The sequence below is a fragment of the Carcharodon carcharias genome, chromosome 27 (genome assembly GCF_017639515.1).
Source record: "Carcharodon carcharias isolate sCarCar2 chromosome 27, sCarCar2.pri, whole genome shotgun sequence".
Taxonomy (NCBI): Eukaryota; Metazoa; Chordata; class Chondrichthyes; order Lamniformes; family Lamnidae; genus Carcharodon; species Carcharodon carcharias.
In genome coordinates this window covers 6,050,716-6,063,185 of record NC_054493.1, presented here as the reverse complement: position 1 = coordinate 6,063,185, position 12,470 = coordinate 6,050,716, and the positions used below count along the sequence as shown (strand labels likewise).

The window sequence follows — 12,470 nt, the reverse complement described above, 5'->3', positions numbered from 1 at the left end:
GAGAGAGTGTGACTGAGGTACACGATGGATACGAGAGAGTGTGACTGAGGTACACGATGGATACGAGAGAGTGTGACCGAGGTACACGGTGGATACGAGAGAGTGTTACTGAGGTACATGGTGGATACGAAAGAGTGTGACTGAGGTACACGATGGATACGAGAGAGCGTGACTCAGGTACACGATGGATACGAGAGAGTGTGACCGAGGTACACGATGGATATGAGAGAGTGTGACTCAGGTACACGATGGATACGAGAGAGATTGACCGAGGTACACGATGGATACGAGAGAGCGTGACTGAGGTACACGGTGGATACGAGAGAGTGTGACTGAGGTACACGATGGATACGAGAGAGATTGACCGAGGTACACGATGGATATGAGAGAGTGTGACTCAGGTACACGATGGATACGAGAGAGATTGACCGAGGTACACGATTTATATGAGAGAGTGTGACTCAGGTACACGATGGATATGAGAGAGTGTGACCGAGGTACACGATGGATATGAGAGAGTGTGACTCAGGTACACGATGGATACGAGAGAGTGTGACTGAGGTACACGATGGATACGAGAGAGTGTGACTGAGGTACACGGTGGATACGAGAGGGTGTGACTGAGGTACACGATGGATATGAGAGAGTGTGACCGAGGTACACGATGGATACGAGAGAGTGTGACCGAAGTACACGGTGGAAACGAGAGAGTGTGACTGAGTTACACGATGGATACGAGAGTGTGTGACTGAGGTACACGATGGATACGAGAGAGCGTGACCGAGGTACACGGTGGATATGAGAGAGCGTGACCGAGGTACACGATGGATACGAGAGAGTGTGACCGAGGTACACGATGGATACGAGAGAGCGTGACCAAGGTACACGGTGGATACGAGAGTGTGACTGAGGTACACGATGGATACGAGAGAGCGTGACCGAGGTACACGGTGGATACGAGAGAGTGTGACCGAGGTACACGGTGGATACGAGAGAGTGTGACTGAGGTACACGATGGATACGAGAGAGCATGACTCAGGTACACGATGGATACGAGAGAGCGTGACAGAGGTACACGATGGATAAGAGAGAGTGTGACTCAGGTACACGATGGATACGAGAGAGATTGACCGAGGTACACGATGGATACGAGAGAGCGTGACCGAGGTACACGGTGGATACGAGAGAGCGTGACCGAGGTACACGGTGGATACGAGAGAGCGTGACCGAGGTACACGGTGGATACGAGAGAGTGTGACCGAGGTACACGGTGGATACGAGAGAGTGTGACCGAGGTACACGGTGGATACGAGAGAGTGTTACTGAGGTACACGGTGGATACGAGAAGATACGAGAGAGCGTGACTGAGGTACACGATGGAAACGAGAGAGTGTGACCGAGGTACACGATGGATACGAGAGAGTGTGACTCAGGTACACGATGGATACGAGAGAGATTGACCAAGGTACACGATTGATACGAGAGAGCGTGACCGAGGTACACGATGGATACGAGAGAGCGTGACCGAGGTACACGATGGATACGAGAGAGCGTGACCGAGGTACACGGTGGATACGAGAGAGCGTGACCGAGGTACACGGTGGATACGAGAGAGCGTGAGCGAGGTACACGGTGGATACGAGAGAGCGTGACCGAGGTACACGGTGGATACGAGAGAGCGTGACCGAGGTACACGGTGGATACGAGAGAGCGTGACCGAGGCACACGATGGATACGAGAGAGCGTGACCGAGGCACACGATGGATACGAGAGAGCGTGACCGAGGTACACGGTGGATACGGGAGAGCGTGACCGAGGTACACGGTGCATACGAGAGAGTGTGACCGAGGTACACAGTGGATACGAGAGAGTGTGACCGAGGTACACGATGGATACGAGAGAGTGTGACCGAGGTACACGGTGGATACGAGAGAGTGTGACCGAGGTACACGGTGGATACGAGAGAGTGTGACCGAGGTACACGATGGATACGAGAGAGTGTGACCGAGGTACACGGTGGATACGATAGAGTGTGACTGAGGTACACGGTGGATACGAGAGAGCGTGACCAAGGTACACGGTGGATACGAGAGTGTGACTGAGGTACACGATGGATACGAGAGAGCGTGACTGAGGTACACGGTGGATACGAGAGAGCGTGACCGAGGTACACGGTGGATACGAGAGAGCGTGACCGAGGTACACGGTGGATACGAGAGAGTGTTACTGAGGTACACGGTGGATACGAGAGAGTGTGACTGAGGTACACGATGGATACGAGAGAGCGTGACTGAGGTACACGATGGATACGAGAGAGTGTGACCGAGGTACACGATGGATATGAGAGAATGTGACTCAGGTACACGATGGATACGAGAGAGATTGACCGAGGTACACGATTGATACGAGAGAGCGTGACCGAGGTACACGGTGGATACGAGAGTGTGACTGAGGTACACGGTGGATACGAGAGAGCGTGACCGAGGTACACGGTGGATACGAGAGAGTGTGACCGAGTACACGGTGGATACGAGAGTGTTACTGAGGTACATGGTGGATACGAGAGAGTGTGACTGAGGTACACGATGGATACGAGAGAGCGTGACTGAGGTACACGATGGATACGAGAGAGTGTGACCGAGGTACACGATGGATACGAGAGAGTGTGACTCAGGTACACGATGGATACGAGAGAGATTGACCAAGGTACACGATGGATACGAGAGAGCGTGACCGAGGTACACGGTGGATACGAGAGAGCGTGACTGAGGTACACGGTGGATACGAGAGAGTGTGACTGAGGTACACGATGGATACGAGAGAGATTGACCGAGGTACACGATGGATATGAGAGAGTGTGACTCAGGTACACGATGGATACGAGAGAGATTGACCGAGGTACACGATGGATATGAGAGAGTGTGACTCAGGTACACGATGGATATGAGAGAGTGTGACCGAGGTACACGATGGATATGAGAGAGTGTGACTCAGGTACACGATGGATACGAGAGAGTGTGACTGAGGTACACGATGGATACGAGAGAGCGTGACCGAGGCACACGATGGATACGAGAGAGTGTGACCGAGGTACACGGTGGATACGAGAGAGTGTGACCGAGGCACACGATGGATACGAGAGAGTGTGACCGAGGTACACAGTGGATACGATAGAGTGTGACTGAGGTACACGGTGGATATGAGAGAGTGTGATTGAGGTACACGGTGGATACGAGAGAGTGTGACTGAGGTACACGATGGATACGAGAGAGTGTGACTGAGGTACACGATGGATACGAGAGAGTGTGACCGAGGTACACGGTGGATACGAGAGAGTGTTACTGAGGTACATGGTGGATACGAGAGAGTGTTACTGAGGTACACGATGGATACGAGAGAGCGTGACTCAGGTACACGATGGATACGAGAGAGTGTGACCGAGGTACACGATGGATATGAGAGAGTGTGACTCAGGTACACGATGGATACGAGAGAGATTGACCGAGGTACACGATGGATACGAGAGAGCGTGACCGAGGTACACGGTGGATACGATAGTGTGACTGAGGTACACGGTGGATACGAGAGAGCGTGACCGAGGTACACGGTGGATACGAGAGAGTGTTACTGAGGTACATGGTGGATACGAGAGAGTGTGACTGAGGTACACGATGGATACGAGAGAGCGTGACTGAGGTACACGATGGATAAGAGAGAGTGTGACCGAGGTACACGATGGATACGAGAGAGTGTGACTCAGGTACACGATGGATACGAGAGAGATTGACCAAGGTACACGATGGATACGAGAGTGCGTGACCGAGGTACACGATGGATACGAGAGAGTGTGACCGAGGTACACGATGGATACGAGAGAGTGTGACTCAGGTACACGATGGATACGAGAGAGATTGACCAAGGTACACGATGGATACGAGAGTGCGTGACCGAGGTACACGATGGATACGAGAGAGTGTGACCGAGGTACACGATGGATACGAGAGAGCGTGACCGAGGTACACGGTGGATAAGAGAGAGCGTGACCGAGGTACACGGTGGATACGAGAGAGTGTGACCGAGGTACACGGTGGATACGAGAGAGTGTGACCGAGGTACACGGTGGATACGAGAGAGTGTGACCGATGTACACGATGGATACGAGAGAGTGTGACCGAGGTACACGGTGGAAACGAGAGAGCGTGACCGAGGTACACGGTGGATACGAGAGAGTGTGACCGAGGTACATGGTGGATACGATAGAGTGTGACTGAGGTACACGGTGGATACGAAAGAGTGTGACCGAGGTACACGATGGATACGAGTGTGACCGAGGTACACGGTAGATACGAGAGAGTGTGACTGAGGTACACGATGGACACGAGAGAGTGTGACTGAGGTACACGATGGATACGAGAGAGTGTGACCGAGGTACACGGTGGATACGAGAGAGTGTGACTGAGGTACACGATGGACACGAGAGAGTGTGACTGAGGTACACGATGGATACGAGAGAGTGTGACCGAGGTACACGGTGGATACGAGAGAGTGTGACTGAGGTACACGATGGATACGAGAGAGTGTGACTGAGGTACACGATGGATACGAGAGAGTGTGACTGAGGTAAATGATGGATATGACAGAGCGTGACCGAGGCACACGATGGATACGAGAGAGCGTGACCAAGGCACACGATGGATACGAGAGAGTGTGACCGAGGTACATGATGGATACTGAGGTACATGATGGCTCGGAGAGTAACACTGGGGTACATGATGGATGCAAGAATGTTACTGAGGTACATAATAGATACTAGAGCATTGCTGAGGTACATGATATGAACCAAAGAGCATGACAACTCATTAAGTGACAGGCGGGTGATTTATATTTAGACATCTGAAGAGCATTAATCTTATGAAGAATAACACGTGTACCTTCATTGACCTGTTCTGTTCCAATCACTTCACCAAAAACAGCTAACAACTGTTGCAAATGTCGAATCACCTGCAGATTACAAAGATTAATGAGAGGAAATATAGACTATACCCCTATTACAGCAGATCCTGACGGGTGTTTACATTGCAGTCTGTATCCCTATTACAGTGCGTACTGACGGGTGTTTACACTGCAGTCTGTATCCCTATTACAGTGCATACTGACGGGTGTTTACACTGCAGTCTTTAACCCTATTACAGTGCGTACTGATGGGTGTTTACACTGCAGTCTGTATCCCTATTACAGTGCGTACTGACGGGTGTTTACACTGCAGTCTGTATCCCCATTAAAGTGCGTACTGACGGGTGTTTACAATGCAGTCTGTATCCCTATTACAGCGCGTACTGACGGGTGTTTACACTGCTGTCTGTATCCCTCTTACCGTGCGTACAGAGGGGTGTTTACACTGCAGTCTCTATCTCTATTACAGTGTGTACTGACTGGTGTTTACACTGCAGTCTATATCCCTATTACAGTGTGTACTGACAGGTGTTTACACTACAGTCTGTATCCCTATTACAATGTGTACTGACGGGTATTTACACTACAGTCTGTATCCCTATTACAATGTGTACTGACGGGTGTTTACACTACAGTCTGCATCCCTATTACAAAGTGTACCGACGGGTGTTTACACTACAGTCTGTATCCCTATTACAATGTGTACTGACGGGTGTTTACACTGCAGTCTGTATCCCTATTACAGTGCGTACTGACCGGTGTTTACACTGCAGTCTATATCCCTCTTACCGTGCGTACAGAGGGTTGTTTACACTGCAGTCTGTATCCCTGTTAAAACGTTTCAGGGCGGGTGTTTACACTGCAGTCTACATCCCTCTTACCGTGCGTACAGAGGGGTGTTTACACTGCAGTCTGTATCTCTATTACAGTGCAAACTGACAGGTGTTTACACTGCAGTCTATATCTCTAATAGAGTGTGTACTGACGGGTGTTTACACTGCAGTCTATATCTCTATTACAGTGCGTACTGATGGGTGTTTACATTGCAGTCTATATCTCTATTACAGTGCGTACTGACGGGTGTTTACACTGCAGTCTGAATCCCTATTACAATGTGTACTGACGGGTGTTTACACTGCAGTCTGTATCCCTATCACAATGTGTACTGACGGGTGTTTACACTGCAGTCTGTATCCCTATTACAGTGCGTACTGACGGGTGTTTACACTGCAGTCTGTATCCCTATTACAGTGCGTAGTGACGGGTGTTTACACTGCAGTCTGTATCCCTATTACAGTGCGTACTGACGGGTGTTTACACTACAGTCTGTATCCCTATTACAATGTGTACTGACGGGTGTTTACACTACAGTCTGTATCCCTATTGCAATGTGTACTGACGGGTGTTTACACTGCAGTCTATATCCCTATTACAACGCATTCTGACGGGTGTTTACACTGCAGTCTATATCCCTATTACAGTGCGTACTGACGGGTGTTTACACTGCAGTCTATATCTCTATTACAGTGCGTACTGACGCGTATTTACACTGCAGTCTGTATCCCTATTACAATGTGTACTGACCGGTGTTTACACTGCAGTCTGTATCTCTATTACAGTGTGTACTGACGGGTGTTTACACTACAGTCTGTATCCCTATAACAATGTGTACTGACGGGTGTTTACATTGCAGTCTGTATCCCTATTACAATGTGTACTGACGGGTGTTTACACTGCAGTCTATATCCCCATTACAACGCATTCTGACGGGTGTTTACACCGCAGCCTGTATCCCTATTACAGTGCGTACTGACCGGTGTTTACACTGCAGTCTATATCCCTCTTACTGTGCGTACAGAGGGGCGTTTACACTGCAGTCTGTATCCCTGTTAAAACGTTTCAGGGCGGGTGTTTACACTGCAGTCTACATCCCTCTTACCGTGCGTACAGAGGGGTGTTTACACTGCAGTCTGTATCTCTATTATAGTGCGTACTGACAGGTGTTTACACTGCAGTCTATATCTCTATTACAGTGTGTACTGACGGGTGTTTACACTGCAGTCTGTATCCCTAATACAGTGTGTAATGACGGGTGTTTACACTGCAGTCTGTATCCCTATTACAGTGCGTACTGACGGGTGTTTACACTGCAGTCTGTATCCCTATTACAGTGCGTACTGACAGGTGTTTACACTGCAGTCTGTATCCCTATTACAGTACGTACTGACGGGTGTTTACACTGCAGTCTGTATCCCTAATACAGTGTGTAATGACAGGTGTTTACACTGCAGTCTGTATCCCTATTACAGTGTGTACTGGCGGGTGTTTACACTGCAGTCTGTATGCCTATTACAATGTGTACTGACGGGTGTTTACACTGCAGTCTATATCTCTATTAGAGTGTGTGCTGACGGGTGTTTACACTGCAGTCTGTATCCCTAATACAGTGTGTAATGACGGGTGTTTACACTGCAGTCTGTATCCCTATTACAGTGCGTACTGACAGGTGTTTACACTGCAGTCTGTATCCCTATTACAGTACGTACTGACGGGTGTTTACACTGCAGTCTGTATCCCTAATACAGTGTGTAATGACGGGTGTTTACACTGCAGTCTGTATCCCTATTACAGTGTGTACTGGCGGGTGTTTACACTGCAGTCTGTATGCCTATTACAATGTGTACTGACGGGTGTTTATACTGCAGTCTGTATCCCTATTACAATGTGTACTGACGGGTGTTTACACTACAGTCTGTATCCCTATTACAATGTGTACTGACAGGTGTTTACACTGCAGTCTATATCCCTATTACAACGCATTCTGACGGGTGTTTACACTGCAGTCTATATCCCTATTACAGTGCGTACTGACGGGTGTTTACACTGCAGTCTATATCTCTATTACAGTGTGTACTGACGGGTGTTTACACTACAGTCTATATCCCCATTACAACGCATTCTGACGGGTGTTTACACTGCAGTCTATATCCCTATTACAGTGAGTACTGACCGGTGTTTACACTGCAGTCTATATCCCTCTTACCGTGCGTACAGAGGGGCGTTTACACTGCAGTCTGTATCCCTGTTAAAACGTTTCAGGGCGGGTGTTTACACTGCAGTCTACATCCCTCTTACCGTGCGTACAGAGGGGTGTTTACACTGCAGTCTGTATCTCTATTACAGTGCGTACTGACAGGTGTTTACACTGCAGTCTATATCTCTATTAGGGTGTGTACTGACGGGTGTTTACACTGCAGTCTGTATCTCTATTACAGTGCGTACTGATGGGTGTTTACACTGCAGTCTATATCTCTATTACAGTGCGTACTGATGGGTGTTTACACTGCAGCCTGTATCACTATTACAGTGCGTACTGACGGGTGTTTACACTGCAGTCTGTATCCCTATTACAGTGTGTACTGACGGGTGTTTACACTGCAGTCTGTATCCCTATTAAAGTGCGTACTGACGGGTGTTTACACTGCAGTCTGTATCCCTATTACAGTACGTACTGACGGGTGTTTACACTGGTCTGTATCCCTATTACAGTGTGTAATGATGGGTGTTTACACTGCAGTCTGTATCCCTATTACAGTGTGTAATGATGGGTGTTTACACTGCAGTCTGTATCCCTATTACAGTGTGTAATGATGGGTGTTTACACTGCAGTCTGTATCCCTATTACAGTGTGTAATGATGGGTGTTTACACTGCAGTCTGTATCCCTATTACAGTGTGTAATGATGGGTGTTTACATTGCAGTCTGTATCCCTATTACAGTGTGTACTGGTGTGTGTTTACACTGCAGTCTGTATCCCTAATACAGTGTGTAATGACGGGTGTTTACACTGCAGTCTGTATCCCTATTACAGTGCGTACTGACAGGTGTTTACACTGCAGTCTTTATCCCTATTACAGTACGTACTGACGGGTGTTTACACTGCAGTCTGTATCCCTATTACAGTGAGTAATGATGGGTGTTTACACTGCAGTCTGTATCCCTAATACAATGTGTAATGACGGGTGTTTACACTGCAGTCTGTATCCCTATTACAGTGCGTACTGACAGGTGTTTACACTGCAGTCTTTATCCCTATTACAGTACGTACTGACGGGTGTTTACACTGCAGTCTGTATCCCTATTACAGTGAGTAATGATGGGTGTTTACACTGCAGTCTGCATCCCTATTACAGTGTGTAATGATGGGTGTTTACACTGCAGTCTGTATCCCTATTACAGTGCATACTAACGGGTGCTTACACTGCAGTCTGTATCCCTATTACAGTGCGTACTGACAGGTGTTTACACTGCAGTCTGTATCCCTATTACAGTACGTACTGACGGGTGTTTACACTGCAGTCTGTATCCCCATTACAGTACGTACTGACGGGTGTTTACACTGCAGTCTGCATCCCTATTACAGTGCGTAATGATGGGTGTTTACACTGCAGTCTGTATCCCTATTACAGTGTGTAATGATGGGTGTTTACACTGCAGTCTGTATCCCTATTACAGTGTGTAATGATGGGTGTTTACACTGCAGTCTGTATCCCTATTACAGTGTGTAATGATGGGTGTTTACACGGCAGTCTGTATCCCTAATACAGTGTGTAATGACGGGTGTTTACACTGCAGTCTGTATCCCTATTGCAGTCTGTATCCCTATTACAGTGTGTACTGGCGGGTGTTTACACTGCACTCTGTATCCCTATTACAGTGCGTACTGACGGGTGTTTACACTGCAGTCTGTATCCCTATTACAGTGCATACTGACGGGTGTTTACACTGCAGTCTGTATCACTATTACAGTGCGTACTGACGGGTGTTTACAATGCAGTCTGTATCCCTATTACAGTGCGTACTGACGGGTGTTTACACTGCAGTCTGTATCCCTATTACAGTGTGTAATGATGGGTGTTTACACTGCAGTCTGTATCCCTATTACAGTGTGTAATGATGGGTGTTTACACTGCAGTCTGTATCCCTATTACAGTGTGTAATGATGGGTGTTTTCACTGCAGTCTGTATCCCTATTACAGTGTGTTATGATGGGTGTTTACACTGCAGTCTGTATCCCTATTACAGTGTGTAATGATGGGGGTGTTTACACTGCAGTCTGTATCCCTAATACAGTGTGTAATGATGGGTGTTTACACTGCAGTCTGTATCCCTATTACAGTGTGTAATGATGGGTGTTTACACTGCAGTCTGTATCCCTATTACAGTGTGTAATGATGGGTGTTTACACTGCAGTCTGTATCCCTAATACAGTGCGTACTGACGGGTGTTTACACTGCAGTCTATATCCCTATTACAGTGCGTACTGACGGGTGTTTACACTGCAGTCTGTATCCCTAATACAGTGTGTAATGATGGGTGTTTACACTGCAGTCTGTATCCCTATTACAGTGTGTAATGATGGGTGTTTACACTGCAGTCTGTATCCCTATTACAGTGTATAATGATGGGTGTTTACACTGCAGTCTGTATCCCTAATTCAGTGTGTAATGATGGGTGTTTACACTGCAGTCTGTATCCCTATTACAGTGTGTACTGGCGGGTGTTTACACTGCAGTCTGTATCCCTATTACAGTGCGTACTGACGGGTGTTTACACTGCAGTCTGTATCCCTATTACAGTGCATACTGACGGGTGTTTACACTGCAGTCTGTATCCCTATTACAGTGCGTACTGACGGGTGTTTACAATGCAGTTGTATCCCTATTACAGTGCGTACTGACGGGTGTTTACACTGCAGTCTGTATCCCTATTACAGTGTGTAATGATGGGTGTTTACACTGCAGTCTGTATCCCTATTACAGTGTGTAATGATGGGTGTTTACACTGCAGTCTGTATCCCTATTACAGTGTGTAATGATGGGTGTTTACACTGCAGTCTGTATCCCTATTGCAGTGTGTTATGATGGGTGTTTACACTGCAGTCTGTATCCCTATTACAGTGTGTAATGATGGGTGTTTACACTGCAGTCTGTATCCCTATTACAGTGTGTACTGGTGGGTGTTTACACTGCAGTCTGTATCCCTAATACAGTGTGTAATGACGGGTGTTTACACTGCAGTCTGTATCCCTATTACAATGTGTACTGACGGTATATCTACCAAGACAACCTGCCAGTTGGCGGCTGATTTGGTCTCCTACCTGATTAGGGTTGCTTTTGTACATGAAGGTGATGCAGTTAATGACGGTAACATTTTCTTCCAGGTCCTCTTTCAGGGGTAGCGAACGGACCAGGACAGGAAATACCTTTAAAGAAAATGTACAAAAAATGTTTGTTAATCCTTATGCCCTGTCAAGCACGCCAGTGATTCTGGGCTGAAGCTTTCTGAGACACAGTGCAAGCGCAGGAATGGGACTTTCTCCCCTGAAGGCCTTGGCCCACATCGGGTTATGGTTCCTTCAGCTTCTCACCCATATGGCCGTCCGCCACCTGTCAGGCCAGACATTCAATGTCGGTGTTCAGGGATGAGGGAGGGATCTATTCAAACCGGAAGGGCATCGTAAAGGCGTACACTACTCTCGCACGCTGGGTCATTGATTAAATTCATGAGCTCCAGTTCAGGTAGGTCGATCAGATCCTTCCCCAGCACGGACTAATTATCACAAGACAGCATGGGTAAGCTGGGTCATTGCATTTACATGTCCAGGTCACAAGTGACTGAGTGCATTGAGGAAGTGCGCAAGTACCTGCTCCACGGGGATGCCTGCAAGATTCGTCATCATCATTCGGGACACAGCCCCGCACACATTGTCCACGACTCGACGATTTTGCTCTCGTGCTATGATGGATGACAGAATGTTCAGCAGAGATGGATAGTGGCTGAAGGCAAGTGTTAAGGGACTGACTGTAGAGCTGAACTATGGATCACCTTCCCTCACCGCACCCGACTCCCGCCCCCACCCCCACCCCCATCAATACAGCAACCTTTCCTCTTATAACCCAGACCCTGCCTTTCAGACAGAATGCAAGGAAGCCTGGAACATGGTTCCTGCTTGGACTCAAGACAGCAAGCGGATTTGGCACCCAGCCTCTTGACCACACACACACACACATGCACCCAGGCAGTAACATACATAAGCAATGGCACACACGCAGAGCAATAATAACACATGCATCGACACACACAGGTTCTCTACTGGACCCAGACAGCAGGATGGTCAACAATACAACCTGACAGCACAGGAGGTGGTCATTCAGCGCATCCTGCCTTGACTGGTTCTTCGAAAGAGTGATCCAATTCATCCCACTCTCCCCACTGCCCTTTTACTAAAGCCCTACAGCTTTTACTGAGACGCTTCAGAGGGCAGTTTTTGAAGTCAACTGTGTCAGGAGAGTGGGGGCCATTTTTTTTCTTCATTGCCTTATGAGATGTGAGCGTCGCTGGCAAGGCCAGCATTTGTTACTCATCCCTAATTGCCCTTGAATGGAGTGGCTTGCTAGGCCATTTCAGTTAAGAGACAACCACATTGCCGTGGGTCTGGAGTCACATGGAGGCCA

General features: G+C 48.0%; 1 protein-coding gene across 2 annotated transcripts in view; it reads right to left on the bottom strand.

Moving 5' to 3' along the window:
* Window positions 1-12,470, bottom strand: part of ipo4 (importin 4) — a 129,259-nt gene that overhangs the window by 24,373 nt on the left and 92,416 nt on the right. For both annotated transcript variants that reach the window (XM_041175964.1, XM_041175965.1), the window contains 3 exons: window positions 11,660-11,792; window positions 11,114-11,218; window positions 4,932-5,001 (listed from right to left, as the gene is read on the bottom strand). In XM_041175964.1, the coding sequence (XP_041031898.1) occupies window positions 4,932-5,001; window positions 11,114-11,218; window positions 11,660-11,792 (308 nt within the window). The remainder of the gene's footprint in view (window positions 1-4,931; window positions 5,002-11,113; window positions 11,219-11,659; window positions 11,793-12,470) is intronic.